At 39.7% G+C, this 19,228-nt stretch overlaps 1 protein-coding gene across 3 annotated transcripts in view; it reads right to left on the bottom strand.

Annotated features, from left to right (window-relative positions):
- Nucleotides 1-15,672, bottom strand: part of Me2 (malic enzyme 2) — a 71,263-nt gene extending 55,591 nt beyond the window's left edge. Inside the window, exons 1-2 of one of the 3 annotated variants that reach the window (XM_046419466.2) lie at nucleotides 15,525-15,672; nucleotides 2,036-2,156 (exon numbers count right to left, since the gene is read on the bottom strand). In XM_046419466.2, the coding sequence (XP_046275422.1) occupies nucleotides 2,036-2,143 (108 nt within the window). In that variant the 5' untranslated portion in view covers nucleotides 2,144-2,156; nucleotides 15,525-15,672. Of the gene's footprint in view, nucleotides 1-2,035; nucleotides 2,157-6,713; nucleotides 6,809-15,514 lie in introns of those variants that run through there. The other 2 variants (XM_046419467.2, XM_046419468.2) reach the window with 2 other exon arrangements.
- Between the last annotated feature and the right edge of the window lie 3,556 nt (nucleotides 15,673-19,228).

Here is a 19,228-nt window from a genome sequence, read left to right as displayed (position 1 = left end):
TAAGTGTTCTACTCTGCTGGTAGTATTCTCAATTTAGTTTTTAAGTTGGTTTATTGCTTCCTGCATTTCTAGGATTTCTGTTTGTTTTTTATATCCTCTATCTCCCTGTATAGTTGATCTTTTGCTTCCTGGATTTGTTTATGTAATTCATTGTCGAAGTGATCTTTCATTGTCTGATTTTACTGTCTGATGTCTTCCTTGAGACTCCAGATCATCTGAAGCATGTATATCCTGAATTCTTTATCTGACATTCCATCTGCTGCAGCTGTTACCTCTTCTAAAGTTGAGTTGACCTACATTGATTGTGGTCCTTTCTTTCCTTTTCATACTACTTGCGTTTCTTTCTGCTTGGTGAAACTGTTGTGTTTTTGAAAATTTTTTTCCCCCTATATATTTATATTGCTCTTGTATAGTTGAAAAGCCTCCCTTGCAGGGTTGGGCGGCGGTCTGCCTACCTTGCAGGCTCGGGCGGCGGCTCTGCTCTGCCCCTCCTCCAGTTGGTGTGATGTGTCTACCACGCCCGCGGACCCCTGGGCCTGTTATGCGGGTTGGTCCCAGGTCTGCCTACCTTGCGGGCGCGGGTGGCGGCTCTGCTCTGCCCCTACTCCAATTGGGGTTACTTGACTACCACGCCGGCGGGCCGCTGGGCCTGATCAGGGTGCGGGCGAAGGCTCTGCTCTGCCCCTACTCCAGTTGGGGTGATGTGTGTATCACGCTGGCAGGCCGCTGGGCCTCATCCGACGGTCTGTCACAGGTCTGCCTACCTTGCAGGCGCGGGGGGAGGCTCTGCCCTGCCCCTCCTACCACGCCCGCGGATCGCTGGGTCTGTTCTGCTGGTCGGTCGCAGGTCTGCCTACCTTGCGGATGCGGGTGGCAGCTCTGCTCTGTCCCTACTCCAATTGGGGTCACGCCAGCGGGCCGCTGGGCCTGTTCCGGGCGCGGGCAGCGGCTCTGTTCTGCCCCTCTGGCTTGATGACAAAGTGAGAGAGACTCGGGTGTTTGTGACTCACTTTCTTTACCAGGAGACCAACTGTTTCTGTCGCCGCTGGTATCGATGAAGTTCTCTCCTCCGCCGCTTTCTGATGACATCAGATCTCTGCCATGTTGGTATCCCATGCGAATGGCAGCATTTCGTTCCCTTTGCCGGGTGACCAAAGCAACGGGTGAGTCCTGACCGGCCCTCACAAGCCCCGTCTCAGACCTGTTGCCACTGCCTATGAAGGCTCGGTTGGTATTTACCTCCACAGTATTCAGCAGGACCCGGACCGAGAAGCAGTTTCCGCGGGTTCTTTAGCCCTGGGCCAGAGCAGTTCGGGGAGCCGGAATTCGGCCGCTCCAGGCTCGGTGTAGGTTCTGATAGGAGCAGGCTCCAAGAAGCAGTTTCCGCGGGTTCTTTAGCACTGAGCCTGAGTAATTTGTCTGCAAGCCGCAGGCGAATGGCAGCCTGAAATTACTTGTTCTATGGCTGAATGAGCTGCAATCAGTTGAAAACAGGGATGGTGACGTCAGCTCTCCAAGATGGTGGCCGCTGGCTTCCTCTGTGTTCTGACCAGTGTGGAGAACCGAATTGGACCGCTTCCTTCCCCCGTCTCAAACCCAGAATTCAGCACTGAGTACGGTGATTGCACAGCTGGCAGAAGCCTGTGGAAACTGCAGCGCTGTATCTTTGCATTGCTATCTCCTCGTTTCCCAGCGCGCGCCCAGACTCTAGCCGCGGGGCGATTTGCTGAATAAGCAGCGTGACCCTCCGTGCGGACAAATGTCTCGCGTTTGAGCCCCTGTAGCTGATCCTCGTGCGATGGAAATCCTTCCTCTAGGTTTTGGAGCACCCCAATTTTGCTGGAAATTCCTAACAAGATAGCTTTTAGCCTTTCAAACTCGTCATTCTCCCGCACAGTGACAGGGTACACAGGGGTAATGCTCTCACTTCGCCGCCATCTTCCTATCCACCCACAAAATTTTCTTAACATCATTCTAAAATATCAAACCTTTATCAGGAAGAGAGAAAATTTACATTGGTATGAATGTTACTAACCTTGTTTGTTCTTGGATTCAACATGAGTGGCTTGCCTTTCTCTTTCCTGTGCAAATGACGACATGCCACCGAACAAGGAGTGGCAACTGCTCTTAACCGGGAAAACATCTTTTTCTTTCACCTGTCAAAAAATGAAGCAAATAAACTGATGAGAAAAATATTGTAGAATTCCATGTACACAACATATCAGCTTTCAAAAGTAGATTTAGAATCTTTCCACATGTGAAAATACTCTTTCAAAACGCATCTACTTTTCCTCAAGTTCTATCAGTTGGAAAAGGGCAGCCATATGCTGAAGGTGAAGACTGAACTTTCCCGATAGCACTCTTAATTCTTGTATAATAATCAATGTTATATTTTATATACAACCTTCCATATGCCAGACCACATACTGAACGTTTAACTTCTTTCTAATCCACACAAATGTGACAAGGTATGTGTCTCCTATTCTGAGAAACAAATTGAGAGGTTAATAAACAAGGATACATCTAAATAAACAGCAAAGTGGGTTCCATTTAATGGGCCTGTAAGTCAATTTGAAGGTGGAAAAGTAAGTCTAGGAAAGCGGAACATTTACATTGATGGATGAGAAGCTACACAAATTCTTTACCTAGAGCTAGAATTCTAATGTTCTCCATTCAATGCTTAAATTTAATGTACTAGTTTGCCTTTAAAAAAACCTGTTGTTTAATATAAAAACCATGTAAATTGGCTAGAAAACATATTACGCAACGGTTGTCCTTTTAGACCTATCATAAACATATGGAAAACTACACATTAAACCCTAAATATTTAGTGGAGATAATAGATTCTTCTGCTTAATCAATTCTCCTACAAAGAACTAGAATTTACAATATCCATTTATGTTTTTAAACTTTACAATCATTGCAATTATCACAAAGTGATTTTTTTATTTTTAATTTTTGGCAGCAAATTTTTTTAATGGAATTTCTAGTTGATGAGAAATCCATATATGGTGGCAGTAAAATCATTTACAAAAGGACTTAAAAATTAATTTCTGAGAGGAAACACATAAAAGTAACAATTTCATTTTATTTATTTATTTTTGTTTTCTTTTTTTGGTATTGGAAACTGAACCAAGAGGTACTTAACACTGAGCCACATCCTCAGTCCTTTTTATTTTTTATTTTGAGACTGGGTTTCCATAAGTTCGTTAGGGCCTCGCTAAACTGCCCAGGCTGGTCTCAAACTTGCAATCCTCCTGTTTCAGCCTCCCAAGTTGCTGGAACAACAGGTGTGTGTGTGACAGTAACTATCTTAAAGTGAACAATTCAGAGGCCTTTATTAACATTTTGCCACCTCCATCTAGTTCCAAAATATTTTCATCCCCTATAAGAAGACCCCATACCCATTACCCAGTTATTCCCTCTGCCCCTCCTCCCACCACCAATCTTCCTACTGTCTCCTTTTGCACTATCAAGAGACAAGCACTAGAAAATAACTGATCTGTTTTCTTAAAAAAAAGTCACTGTCATGAAAGCAAAGATCAAGAACTACTGGAACTTATAAAAAACTAAACTGATAATAACTAAATGTAAAGCCCGATTATAGACTAAAATAATATTTTAAAAATGCTTCATATAAAGACACACTGTAGATGACAAAGTATTATATAAGTTGAAATTTTCTGAATTTGAAAACCATATATAAGATATTCTAGCCAAGGACTGTGGTGCACATCCGTAATCCCAATGGCTCAGGAGACTAGGGCAAGAGGATTGTGAGTTCAAGGACAGCCTCAGCAACTTTGTGAGGCCAAAGCAACTTAGCAAGACCCTGTCTCTAAATAAAATAAAGGGCTGGGGATGTGGCTCTGTGGTTAAGCACCCTTGGGTTCAATCCCCGGGCCAAAAAAAAAAAAAAAAAAAAAAAGATATTCTTACTCTGAATACATACTCTGAAGTACAAAGGGCCAAAGGAATGTGATCTTTGCAATCTATTTTCTGAAATTTCTCAAAGCAAATTTTAAAAGATAGAAATTTACACAGTAGCTTCAAGTATACTAACAAATGCTGGAGTAGTGATCTAAATGTATGATAAAACCTCAGTGAAGACTGAAATGGCATTAAATTTTAGATGTAAATTTTTAGCGATGTAACTACTGATGTTGTGAGAAAAGCCTTTTGGCTTCACTCTTCATTTCAAACTTTGTAGCAAAGAGGAACAGCCTCTGATAAACAGAAATTCAAAGCCACCAAAGGATTGCTTAAAAGTCCACATTAAAGGCAAAATGTGTATACTGTTAGGCTGTATTTGTTCATTTAAAAAAAAAAATATATATATATATATATACACACACATATATATCTTGCCTAAAAGAAATGCCAAAAAAAGATATCTTCTAAAATAAGCTTTTATTTTCCAATAATTTTAGATTTAAAAAACATTACAGACAGTACAAGAGTTCCCATGAACACTCAGTTTCTCCTGAAGCTTCGGAACAGATGTTGAAGGAATGAGTTATTTCTAGGAAAGAAAAATGCCCCACCACAGCTTAAATTTCATCATCAGCCAAGACACTGACTTTAAAGTCTCAAGACTGAATGGTTTCATGGGCAAAACAAGACTGTTTTATGATGGTGCTGTTTGACACTCAGAGACCAGTAAGCTTTTCTAAAATGTAACAAGCTGTGACCTGTTTTGATATGGTGCTTGACTGAAGGATGTTTTTTACGTTTTTATAAGGTTGCAAAAGGAAAAATGTACATGACAGAGATGCATATGGTTCATAAAGCCTAAATATTTACTCATGGTCCTTTACAAAAAATTTTGCTGATCCCTACTTCAAATTCCTATGATCTGAAAGCCAAGATATAAAATCTCCTGTGTTTTACAGAAAGATGGACAGAGAGAGACACACACACACATACACACACGCAAGGTTCCAGTGGTGGCAGCATTTTTTCTTCTTTATTCATGTCCAGAGGTCAGCATGGACTTCAAATAGTGCTGGGAGCCATTAGCCAAGTAGGTATGACAATTTCCTTGCCAGCGTACCCCATGTTGCTGACATGTTGCAGTGACATTGAATGTAGGTGACCTTGCTCAAGGACCAAGGCAGATTAGGGTGTTCCATGTTTTAAGATAATAGTGTTTAGGGCGTTCCCAGTTTAGGTTCCAGGTTTAAGGTTTAAGATTATTCCTGCTGGGAATAGGGCGTATCCTGCTGCCTGAGTTCCCCTTGAGTTCTCACAGGATTCAGACAGTATATTTTGGAGATAGAAGCCCAGTGGAGGTGGATTTGGGCAGAGAACGTGGATTTCCCCAGAACGTGATTGTAGACGGCTGGTGTGAGTTCGGGAATAAAGAGTTGCTGTTTGAATCTACAAGCTGTGTGGTGGCTCGTGATTGTGTGCCCAGCCAGACTGCTGCATTTGTGCCCAGCCAGACTGCGGCAAAATAGGGTTGTTTTGAAAGTGTTACTGATTATTTATTCCTGGGTACCTGAATATTCCAGTTTTCAATAACTATGTTGAAGTTGTTTTCTGCCATCCATGAACCTCAGAAATAAGGTATAATGTACTTGATGTTTCAAAAGCATTGCATAAGACTTAGTGTGTCACCAAAACACGCAGCTGTGGATGGTGATCTTGATATGAAGATATCAAGCTGTGTTGGAAATTCTTTAATATTGCCAAGAATGTTTCACTCATTTTAAAAAGCCATGAAACCAATTAAGTTTTAAATAGTCAAAGCACATTGGGAAAACAATTAAAAAAATGTATGAATAATTTGAAAGGTTTTCTGCTCTTTGAAAAATGTGGACCTGAGAGGCTGAGGAAGAAGGATCATATTCGAGGCCAGCCTTAGCAACTTAGCTAGGCCCTAAGCGAGATCTAAATTAGGAAAAAAGAAAAAAGAAAAAGAAAGAGAAATTGGAAAGCACTGTACAGTACAGGTAGCTAGGTCAAAACAGGAAGGATGGTATTATTCATAACTTCAAGGAAGAAATTTAAGAATTAATTGTGGGCCTTAAAGAAAATGACAAAGAATGTGGAATATGGGAAGAACAAAAGAATAGTGACTAAAAGGAAAAGCCAGCAATGAGAAATCTTCATAATACATTGTTAAAAAATAATTCAAGAGCTGGGCATGGTGGCCCATGCCTGTAGTTCCAGCTACTTCAGAGGCTCAGGAAGGAGGATCCCTTGATTCCAGGAATCTGAGGTCAGCCTGGGCAATAGGGTAAGATTCCCAACCTTTAAGAAAGACAAACAAAACCAAAAGAAAATGTACATGAGTTTTGGGGCTAGGGATGTAGCTCAGTGGTAGACTGTGTATGCACTAGGGCCTAGGTTCAATCTCCAGCATCCAAAGTGGGGAAGCTAAAATATTTGTACAAAAAAAGACACCATAAACAAAAATAAATGACAGCACAAGAGAAAGTATCACTTCATATCTAAGGATCCTATTTAGAATAAATGAAGAGTCCCTACAAATTTAAAAGACAAACTCACAAAAAACCAGCAAAGAAATAAGAATAAATAACTCAGACAATAAGCAATTTAGATTATCCTCAGTAGTAACCAAGGAAATACAAAATTTTAGTTTTTACCCATATTGCCAAAAAAATTTTAAAAATTAATATGCAGTATTGGTGAAAGTACAGAAAACAAGAATCTTTAATAAGAATACAGCTGGATACAGTGGTACACACCTGTTATCCCAGCTACTCAGGAGACTGAGGCAGGAGGATCAAGTTTCAAGCCAGCCTCGGATATTAGCAAGGCCCTGTTTCAAAAAAATAAAAAGGGGCGGGGAGCTCAGTAGTAGAGAACCTTTTGTTTCGATCCACAGTATTGTAAAAGAAAAAAAAATTCATAGTCTTCTAGATGGAAATTTAGCCATGACTATAAATTTTGAAAATAATTCCCTCATTCTAATAATTCCAATTATAGAGTATGCTAGAAAAATGCTCACAGAAGAATATAAAAAAATCTAGATGAAGATGTTCAAACTAGCATTAATAAAAAAAAAATGGTATCAACAGTGCTTCATGAAAGGTTAAATAAGGTATAACATCCATATCACAGAATATCACGTAACAATTTAAAGAGGGTAAGAACTACACAGGCTTTCATAAATATTATTTTAAATTAATTCGCTTTTTAAACCCGAATAGACCCATTTATGAGTCAATCCAATCAGAAATTAAAACATTAAATGCAATTCTAATATAACTTCTTTTGAGAAAAAAATGAGAAAAGTCTCTAGATATTGACACTGTTAATATTCCCTAAAATACTGTTTAGCGCAAGGAGCAAAATCCAGAATATATATGGCATGAAAAACTTATGCTTTTTTAAAAAATGTATTTATTTACAACTTACATATAAATGTATAAAGATCTGGAAAGATAGAGAAGGACAAAGAGAAAGGACAGATAATGTGAAATGTGACTTTAAACTTTGACTTGACATAATTTGTATTTCTTCCCCCCAGCTACTCACTCCCTTTCTTTGAAAGCAAATATTATAACCAATTTCTTGTCCTAGACTTGTTTTAAAGTTTAAGGAAACAGGAAACTGGGGAGTGGGGGTTAATGGACCTACTGCCTATGGATAACATTAATGAACAAAATCTTCTATTCATAAATAAAACAAGTATTTTTTCACTCTACTCACACAACAGTTCAGACACAGATTCTGTGAAGATGTACTTACTGTTTCTTTTCCAATACTCTGTACACTGCCTACTTCTGTGACCAGGTGTATATGGGATTTTCTCTGCACATTAAACAATTCTCTAGAAGATACCAACTAGGTGTCCTATAATTCAATTCAATACAATTCTGACACCACCTGGAGATAGTGTCAGATGCCACAAATTAAGTGTTCAGTCTCACAAGACTGCCCTTACTTCAGATGCCAACTCTAAATAGTAAGTTGTCAACTATACTTCTAACAAACCAGTGCACACAGTGGGGTTCCCACGACTTACTTCTGGTTTGATAAAGAACGATTCCCAGATCTCAGAAGAAAACTTTTACTTATATTTACCAGTTTATTACAAAGGATATACAAAAGATACAGATGAACAGCCAAATAAAGAGGCACACAGGACAAGGTATGGGGGAGAGGAGAGCTCCCAGCACCTTCGGTATTAGGCAACCCAAGAACCTCATGATATCTTCTCTAAGAGCTTATTGTCCAGTACTGCCCTTCCCAGAGGTCAAGAGCGGGGCTGAAAGACCGATCACCAGGTCTTTCTAGTGACCAACCCCATCCTGGAACTCCCAAGGGGTCTTATTCTAAGTCACCTCAGAAGTACACATTCAGAGATAATCAAAAGGGGCTCATCATAAATGACAAGAGACACTCCTATCAGGAAATTCCAAGAGTCTCAGGAGCTGTGTGTCAAGAAAAGGGGCGAAAACCAAATACATCTTGTATAACACTACACTATTTTAATATGTAATTATGACTCTGATATTTACAGTTTCCTTCATAAAGTAGAAGATACGATATATCAATTTATCTATAATATCTATAATCTCTATGTGTGTGTGTGTGTGTGTGTATTTACTGGACAATAAGCTCTATAAAAATTCTTACACAAGATTTCATGAGGATGGTGGGTTGCCTAATCCCTTAGGATGCTGGGAGCTCTCCCCTCTCCCATATTTTGCCCTAATGCCTTTTCACCGGTGTCTTTTGTTTATTTCTATAAAAATTTTTCCTGTATAGTTTATATACACAAGCCCCAAGCTAAACTGTTTTATTCTAATTAGTGGATTTACATACTTTAAACAGACTTTCTGTGAATAACAGTAAGTTATTATAAGTATTAGATATCAGCTAATTTAAAACTCTTATTTAAATAAAAAAAATTAAGCTCAAAGATAGAAATTGGTACATCCAATTTTACTCAGGTAGTTAGTAGTCCAGGGTTCTAAATTGATTTACCTTTCTTAATCCAACATTTTTAGCTCCTGAGTTTTAGTTATGCTGCTCCTCTTTCTTAGATGCAAGACAAAATTTAATTTACTAAATAAACAATTTATCCACTTCATAGCATTTTAGTTATCAATTTCAGATATGCCATTTTTTCACTTCAATTATTTTATGTATAAATTTCAGTTTGGATCTTTTACTATATACATGTGTTCATGTTTCATAACTTAAAAAATCTTGGTTTCATTAAATATTTGTTCTGAAGACCTTTCCAAGACCTTCCCAAGATTAGTATTCTAAAGTCTTTAGTGCCTAGATATCTATCTATAAGCTCATTATTTTGAAAACAGCAATCTTTGACAGCACTCCCTACATGTTGTGTGCTGTAGAAAGCAACATTTGGAGACAGTTTTAAGTTTGCCTTTATAAAATCCAGAGGGTTTACAGGCTAAATCCAGTTTCTAAATTAGTTTCTGTACTAAATAGTAACACACCTCAGGTGAAGAATTCCAAACCCAAATTCAAATGAGTAAAAGATTTAGGATTCTGTTTTTGGTGTGGAGTGAGTGGCACAACTCTCACCTCCATGCCAGGGAAGATACAGATTTCCCAGTGACCCCCTGCCACTCCACCAAGAGGGCAGTGCTTTTTTATGAAGTACCATTAATTTGGGATCCCAATGTCATACAGACTTGGGAAATCAGTTTCCATCTCCTGGTGAGCAATATTACTACTTCAGACCCTTCCTAGTATTTATTGTTCCCTGTCTACCCACGGGACACTTCTCTACCACTCCAGCTCACTGCCAGAGGTTGTATCTTCATTTCTGCATGTGCAAATTTCCCTTTCTTGCTTTCAAACCTGGCTCTGTTTCTATTTCAGTTACCATTACTGTGTTTCTAGAGTAAGAAAGGGAAATTCCAACATGTGACTAATCGACCACCTTAAAGTTGAAGTTGATACAGTCATCACTTTGAACATATGTTATAATTACTTAGTCATCTATTGTGCCCCTACCACATAACAGGGCCAGAATGAGATCAAAAGTTAGTACTGCTCACATATTTCTACTTAAAGCTACAGCAGTCCATGTCTTTCTAGCTATTATGAAACTTACATTTGATAGAAATTTATCAAATCACCACACGTACTACTCTCTTAATGTTCTACTGGTATCTATAGCTCTCCTTTATGAATTAAAAAATAAATAAATAAAAGAAAGAAAGAAAGAAAAAAAAGCCCAGAGCAGTGGCACATGCCTGTGATCCTAGAGACTCAGGAGGCTGCGAAGCATAGCAAGTTCAAAACCAGCCTCAGCAACTAAGCAAGGCTTTAAGCAACTTAGCAAGACCCTGCCTCAAAATAAAAAATAAAAAGGGCCGGGGATGTGGCTCAGTGGTTAAAACTACAGGCTTTCCCCAAGTTTTTTCTTTCTTTTTTTTTTTTTTTAATAACTTCTATGTACCTATGAATTATCTCCACTACCTCAATAATTAGGTATCTATTAAAAATGTACACTGCAGAAGAATAAACAGGAGCCTGCTTTGAGAAACTTCATTGATTTTAATTTTAAGAGAATCTGCTTTATAAGAGATTATTTACTCAGTTTCTTTAATTAGCAAGTTCTTGAAGTCTACTTTTAAGTATAAAATGATTCAAATCTGACTTCATATCTTTTAGGATTATATTGTTTAGAAGGTCCATGCCACTTTACATTCATTAACATACTGCAGAAAGCACTAACCACTGACTCTAGATTCTGTATACGCCAAGTTTCTGTAATCCTTTACAAAATTAGCCAAACAATATAATATTATTAGTAATATTAATTACAGCAACAGCAGCAGAGAAATATGCACCAGGTAGCTTCCCCTCCACTACAATAGTATTAAAAGAGGGCACCCAGGTGAAAGGAGGAGAAAACCTAAATTTTGGCATTGTTATTTAAAAAAAAAAAAGAGTCTTGAAGGACAACTTGATCACATGTGTACGTGGTTCTTTCAGGGGTAACATCATTACTTACCATAATAAAAACTTTGGTACCCAAATATTATAATATACTGGTGAGGTAGGCAAATTTAAAGGTAGTATGGATACATTTTATTTTAAATCAAAGGCAATCTGAAAAAAATATCTTTTGCAATCAGCAGTTAACTTAATTAAGACCAACATTTAAAATATGAAGTCTCATATTTTCAGCTCTAATTTTGCTTCTATCAAATACTGAATTCAGCCTGTATAATAAAGGTTACATCACCTGTCACAGATAACTGTGATGATCAAATAATAAAATATATGTAAAAGAGTATTATAATTTATAAAAATGCTCTATCATTAAATTACTCAAGTAAAATAAAATATAAAATAAAATTTAATAGTGTTTTTTGTGTTTTTTTGGTATCAGGGCTTGAACTCAGGGGCACTCGACCACTGAGCCACATCCCCAGCCCTATTTTGTATTTTATTTATAGACAGGGTCTCACTGAGTTGCTTAGCACCTCACTATTGCTGAGGTTGGCTTTGAACTAGCGATCCTTCGGCTTCAGCCTCCTGAGCCACTGGGATTACAGGTGTGCACCACGGCACCTGGTTTAATGGTGTTTTTAAAACAACAGGCATGAATAAGAAAATAAATAAATAATAAGAAAAATACCCAATCTTTGCCAAAATTAGAATGCAAGACAGTTACAAAGAGAAACTGACAGGTGGAGTTATTATCAGCTGGAGACACATAAAATGAGGAAAACCACACCTAACTCCTTGTTTTATAGTAGGACAGAAGAATAAAAGAAGTAAAAACAAGAAACAAGCCTGGGTGTGGTGGCACACATACCAATAATCCCAGTGGGAAGCTGAGGCAGGAGAATCCAAATTGAAGGACAGCCTCAGCAATTTAACCAGAATCTGTCTCAAAATAAAAAATAAAAAAGGGGGTGGGCAGGGCTGGGATTGTGGCTCAGCGGTAGAGCACTTGCCTAGCACGGGCGGGACCCAGGTTTGATTCTCAGCACCACATAAAAATAAAGGCATTGTGCTGTGTCCATCTACCTAAAAGATCCTCTCTTTCTCTCTCCTTTAAAAAAAAAAAGGGGGGGGGGTGGGCAGAAGGCTGGGGATGTAGTTTCGTGGTAAAGGGCCCTGGATTCAATATCCAGTAGAGGGGAGGGGTGAGAAAGAAAAGAAAACCAGGAAACAAAAGATGGTTGAGATTCCAACTTTAAATAAACATGCTAAATCAAGCTACTTACTCCACAGTTTCTTGGATACCATTAGGACATACCTCATTTTTCCCCTGGTGTGTCCGTGTCATTCAACCATACCTGGTCCTTTCCAAAAGTAAATTTTGATAAAGAAGGGGGTTCTTGAACTGGGAGGCAATGGAACTCCCTCTCCATGGTGTTTACAACCTGGACTGGGACTAAAACTGTTACGTCATTGGCTGCTGGAAGTCACCCTCCCCAGGCCTTTACCCAGGAGGCAGAAAAGAGTTGGTTAAGACCTGGGAGAGACCAAAATACTAGACACTGTTCACTAAAGAGAGGTTTTGGCTAATTATCAATTAAGAATCTGTTGTCACCTGTGTTCCCAAATGATCTGGTGTTAGTATGGAAGACATTTTCACTGGTCTGTAACCAAATAAGAATCTAAGACAATGTAATATATTCATAATACTAAACTATTTTTTTGTTTTTATGTCATAATTATGACCTTTCTACCTTTTGGATGGTAAAAATATTCTCTTTTAGGAAAGGATGGGGACAGTAGATTGCAGTAGTTTTTAAGAAGGTCCTTACTCTTGACAGAATTAAAAACTGGCAGTCTTACCTCTGGTCCCAAATTTCCCACCCCCATAAATATATTTTTAAAAAACTTGTCTATAAAGTCCAATCTGGGAACCACTAAGAAGTCTCATTTTTTTCTCATCAATAAAACAGGGAAAGGGAACTCTGTTTTGCAGAATTGTGTATAGTAATGATAATAGATATATAAAGCATCAAAAACTTAGAGCTTTATAATCTTAATTGTCATAATTGTTGAGCTTGATTGACTTGAAGGTTTATTCACTAAAACATATACCTAGGTTGTCTAGCAAGAGTGGTCAAAGAGCAAGCTCCAGAGTCAACCTGTCTGAACTTCAAATACTGGCTTTGCCATTTGCTACACTGGCGATTCTGAGTTAAGCTACAACCTCCCTGAGTTGCAATTCTTTCATTACTCAAATGGGGATGAACAAGAAAAGCTATTAAATAAGGCTGTTTTAAGAAGTCAATTAGATAATCCATTTAAGATACTTATCACAGTGCTCTGAGTGCTTTGATGAGTGCATTGATTATCAGTCATTCAAGGTGGTCATAAGTTGCTTTCTAAATGCCTGCTAGTTTCTCCATCAACATCTTCTAAAGATGAAATCCATACTAAGAGGCTGTGAAGATAATCATGACTAACATTCATTTAAAGCATTTCTTCAATTTAAATCTCCAGATCAAGAATGAGAATTTGGCAACAGATCCAGGCAAATCAAACATCTCTATGGAGTTGATTCATTACTTCTGAAATCTGTATCATGTTCACCAAACTAAGTATAACATGCAGCCATAAAGCAAAAGACTTTCAAACAAACTAACTAACCTTTAATAAATTCACCAACATATTAAAATTTTAGTTTAACTTATGTAAACTTTAATATGGATTAGAATAGCCTCTTTATGTGAAATTAAATGCAAATTAGACACAAACAGCATTATAATAGCGTTTAACTTACCAAAACCAAAAACAACAAAACCCAACCCTAAAATGGTAAATAAGTTTTTCCTTTATAATTCTCACATGTATTTTCATTAAAAAACAGAAACATACAGAAACACCTTAGAAGGGTGAAACCCACAAGCAGCTCTTTTTCAGTAACAACTATTAAGCATGAGTATGTTACTCTCAAGAGAATGAAGAACGTCTACAAAAGCATTACCCAACATTTTCTATTAATGCCTGATAAAGGTTATATGATAAAGCACTTCTGGCCTCTATATAGAATTTTCAAGGCTTTTTAACTATCGTTAAGAGTCAGGTACAAGTTACAAATCAGGCCAAAAGTTGATTAAAAGTCCAATTTAAAAGACAATGAGGTATATGGGGTAAAAATGGGAGCTCATAACCCACTTGAATCAAATTGTGAAATATGATATATCAAGAACTATGTAATGTTTTGAACGGCCAACAATAAAAAATTAAAAAAAAAAAAAAAAGACAATGAGGGCTGGGCTTGTGGCTCAGCCCTAGAGCATTCACTTAGCATGCGCTTGCCCTGGGTTCGATCCTCAGCCCCACATAAAAATAAATAATGTGTCCGACTACAGCTAAAAATAAATATTAAAAAAAGACAATTAAACCTTTGTTCTGTATTTCTGCAAGCTGTGTAACATAACAATATATAATCAACTAGTTATATACTCACACAAAAGATACATCTATTTGTTTTGGGAAAACGACTTCTCTGACTTCCAGAATATTTTGAAACTAAAGCTGAATATTTATGACATTACTTTGCAATTAGTTCAACAACAGGTACAAGTCGTTAAGGGAACACACACGTTAAGAGGGGAGAGTGGAACTATGAAGTTAGACTGCTTGAGTTTGAATCCAGGTTTTTAACTTAACGTTCCTAACTAAGCCTCGGCTTCTTCGTTTGTATACTGGGAAGATAATAACAGTACCAACCCCAAAGGGTTATTCTGAGATAATCTACTGAGAGGAGTGCCCCGCCCATCAGGAACAACAGAGCTTCTACTGTTATCCCAATTACAACATTAAAAGAAATAACAATGCCATTAACTGCTTTGCTTAGAAGTGATTGCCACAAGCCTCAGGAAGACAAATCCACAGGTATGAGATGACAAAACGTTTCTTAAAGAAGCACTTCGGTCGAGGTTATTTTGATCTCGCCTTTCACAAGCCACGTTAACTTTCTAGACTAATCTTCAGAACCAATAAATAAATAAATAAATAAATAAAGTCAAATCTAAGGTCACAAATGCAACACCACAGGCAGAGCTGGTTGTCGCGAGCGTTAAAGAAACACCTGCCAACCCTGGTGCACAGATGCTATTTCAAATGAATGGACTGAACCACTCCGGAACCACTCGGATCTTAGAACTTTCTAGTCTGCAGCAACTCTCTTTAAATGAGGAACACAAACACTGCCACTCCCTCCTCCCGGCTGAGAAAAATATTCTGTCTAAGGGGTTTCCAGCCACAAAAATCGGTCTTGACCGGCTCCAGAGGAGGAAAAGAAAAGATGCCCGACCCCCGGGGGTGGGGTGGAAACCCCGGCACCAGCGAGCGTGGAAACCGGGAAAACATGCCCCAAAAGCGTGCGCCGGATCCGACCAGCCCCACATCCTCAGCTCGGGCTGCGCCGGCCGCTTACCTTCATCCCGGCGCGCATCGGCCAGACGCGGGCCGCACGCGTGGAGGCCGCGCTCGGCTTCCCGGGCCGGTCCCGAGAAGGCCGGCGCCCGCTCCCCGCCCAGCCCCGCAGCGCCAGGCCGCCCTCAACTGCGTACCGTACCATGCCTTACCAGACGTTTCACCCAGCGACAGGTGGTGCTTCGGACGGAGAGGCCGCGGCCCTGCAGCTCGCTCCGCGATGCTCAGCCCCGGCGCCGCCCGGCCCTTCTCAGCTCCGAGTTTCTGAAGCCTGCACCACCTCTTGCTTGCACTGGCCTGGGCGGCCCCACGTTCCGAGGTAGCCAGGAAAGCGGCGCCGGCCCATGGGCGGACGGACGGGAGCTCGGACCAATGGGAGGCAAGGAGCCGGCCGCGGGGCGGGGCTCCGCCTAGAGGCCTCGCCGCCGGGCGCTCCGGTTCCGCGAGCAGCACCTTCTTCAGCCCGAATCCACGAGGTTAACTGTTCAGAGGCCACGCACGCTTGTGTGGTGGCGATCCCGAGGACGGGAGAAGGACCCCGCAGAGTAGGAGGAACTCGGAGGTGCGCCTCCGTGAAAGAGCTGAGGTAGATTAACGGCGGCCCACGCCGGTCCCTCCTGGGGTCTACCGGAGTGTGGGGGGTCGGGGCCGAACGTTCGCGCGAGAAGAGGCTCTGCGCAGGCGCGGGCGGGGTTATCTGCGGGTACCAGTCTTGGAGTCCCCGGAGAAGAGAGGAAGCTGAGGTGTGGGTCCCTCCTGCACGATCCGTAGAGGATAGGAGACGATGGAGCTGGATACAGGGCAGAAAAATGGAAAGGGAGAAGGGGGAGTGCCCAAGAAACACTAGGCTCTCGCACTTGAGGAACTCTGTGTTTCGGAGCTGTTTTTATCAGGGTGTGTAAGACTGGCTCTTCCTCAAAATTCTGTGCCACTCTTCACCGCTGGTGACACAGTTATGGATCCGCAGGGGATTTACTAATCATCCCTACCACCACATAACCATAAATAGATATTCAGTGTTCTCGGGAAAGCGCCGGTGCGCGAAATTTTCATGTCCTTGAAAGAGGCAAGAACCACGCCTTCCCACATCTGAACACACCCACGGTTCGGGTTTAGGAGGATGTTTATTCATTCTTAATTCAGAAATGTTGCCACCAGAAATTCCTTACAGTATTCGAAGTTTTATACTCTTAAAATGGTAATGACAATTTAAGAAATAAGATGCAAGGCATATGGAATAAGCAAATTAAAAGAGATGGAAATGTAGGATGGAGAAAATTGAGGAGTACCAGAGAAAAACGAATCATTCCCTTCCAAAGTCTGACAATTATGTAAATTCTGGAGCAACCGTGCCACTCTGAACTTTGAAGGGTGGGGCAGGTGAGAGAACACTGTAGTTAGATTACAAATGATAGGTATGGCTCCTATAGTAACCACCGCAGTAAAAAAAAAAAAAAAAAGGGCTATAAATAAGCGTGACCTAAAATAACCCTGCTAGCCAGAAATTTTCAAGATGCAGCAAGCTGAATGAAGGAAACTTCAAAACTTCAACTGCCTTTGCAGATGCTTCATCAATAGAGAAATAAGAGGCAAGGCATAAGGAATAAATATATTCTTTTTTCTTTGAAATTTTGTCCTATGCTAGAATAATTCCAAGAGAAAGGGTTGTAGAGAGCTATCATGGGTGGGACTTATTTTGGTTTAATTGAGGTCAGTTCATCCTTATTAAATGAAATGTCTGCTAATGTCAAGGAGGCAGATACCTGTTTGGCTGGTCGACTACAATCCACTTATTTTTTTTTTTTTTCTCTTTAGACACTTCCAGTGATTGGTCAAAGGCTTCTTGTGAAAAAACATACTACTAATTCATTATTAGAAAAACAGGCTTTTTCTGCTACTACATACACCCTCATCAGTATGTTATAAAGGATGTTACTAAGTATGTTGATGAACAACCGGATGGAAAACATGCATGGGGCAAGGTATATGAGAAGGGATGTGGAGACTCCTTGTCCTCTCTGGCCATGCCACCCTCCAGGCACCTCTGCACTTTCAGCAATCAGGAAATTCTCAAACCCTGTCCTCTAGGGTTTATGGAGGTTACGTTACATAAGCATGATAGATTTCATCTTTGACTGCTGATGATCGATTTAACCTTCAACTGGAGGTCAATGGTAGGTCTGAAAGTTCTAATTCTAATCACATGGTTGGTTTTCCTAGAACCAGCCTCCTTGGTCCTGAGGCTATCTTGGAACCCACCGAGTGTTCCCTCATTAGAGCAAAAATTCTCTTATCACCCCAAAAATTCCCAGAGATTTAATAACTCCATATCGATGTTATCACTCACAGTTACAAAAGTCATGAACTCTGCATCATGAGCTGGGGATAGAGACCAAATGTTAGTACAGAAGATAATCATAGTGCCCAATCTGCAAAGATTTTAGGAGTTCTGTCTCAGGAACCAGGGCAGAGACCAAGTAGATGTTTCTTGTTATATCATAGTATCGCAGGCTTCTTATCCAATATGGTGGTAGGGCTATGGAACACTTGAAAGGTGGCTAGTTTTAAAGGGAGATACATCCTGTATTTGAAGTAATTAAAAAACTGTAAAATATATCAAGAACATTGATCACATGTCAAAGCAATAATTTGGATATTCTGTGTTAAGTGACATACATTAAAATTAATTTTATCTCTGTTCACTTTTTTAAGTACTGGGGGTTGAATCCAGGGCCTCACACATGCTAGGCAAGCATTTCGCTACTTATCTATATCCCCTTTTTTCTTTCTTTGTGCCGCAGAACATTTAAAATTACATTTTGGGGTGGCTGGGGAGTACAGCTCAGTAGTAGAGTGTATATCTAGCATGAACAATGCCTGGGATTGATCCCTAGCATAAGAAAGAGAAAGGAAGGGAAAGTAGGAAGGAAGAAATATGTAGCTCCTATTTGTGGCTCATATTTTATTTCTGTTGGACACTGCTGGTCTAAGAGGACCATGTTAGAACCACAAGGGAAGCAGCTGGGTGGAGCTTCTGGAAAGGCTTAAAGACTCGCATGTGCCTTTGTTTTCTTTTCCTTTCTTCTCTTTTTTCCCTCCATTCCAGTTCTTTTTGCCAGAAATGTTTGGAGGCATGGCATCCATCACTGGGCCACATGATGACAAGCAAGAACATGGAAGTCCTGCACTCTAAGGATTTTAGCAATGTGGAAGAACTTGAGTCTCTCTCTTCCAATGCATACACATGTGTACTTGAAAAATTAATATAGCAACCTAACATATTCCTTTGTGTAACAAGTACTTGGTGACATATTATTTATGTTAGGGATCTAAACAAGGAAAGGATGGGAAAAGACATGTAATTGGAAGATATGAGTAATCTTTAGTGATAACATGACACCTAAAACCCCCTCTGCTAGTTTCAATAGACAAGAATTACACTAAAATTAAACTCCCAGGAATTATATCCTTTAAAAGGTCTTTAAAGTATATCCTCTACATCCTTTAAAGTAAAATGGTCCCTACCACTGATCATGCTTTTAATTAATGATTGAAAACAGATGCGTGGAAAGTGAGTCACATACTTGAAACAATAATCATCTTAAACTGAAAAATCCTGAACTATTTTGAATTTATTATTTAGCCTTTACCAGTTCAGTATTGCTGGAACTGAGTTATTTCATCTTTCAGTGATGCTGTTATAGTGAGACACTAAGATGTCTCATTGGTTAATATTTAAGAGGCCAAAGGGAATCAATAGAAATAATGCAAGTGTGTAGATATTTTTTAAGTCTAGGAATTCTTAAAAATGATTTTAAAGATCTTATGTCTAATAAATTAGGCCAAGAGCACACAG

Source organism: Marmota monax, unplaced genomic scaffold (assembly GCF_021218885.2).
Source record: "Marmota monax isolate L192 unplaced genomic scaffold, Marmota_monax_Labrador192_F-V1.1 WCK01_AAM20220418_F8-fsc00088, whole genome shotgun sequence".
NCBI classification, from domain to species: Eukaryota; Metazoa; Chordata; class Mammalia; order Rodentia; family Sciuridae; genus Marmota; species Marmota monax.
The sequence above is the reverse complement of the archived record's forward strand: the minus strand, read 5'-3'. Positions and strand labels throughout refer to the sequence as shown.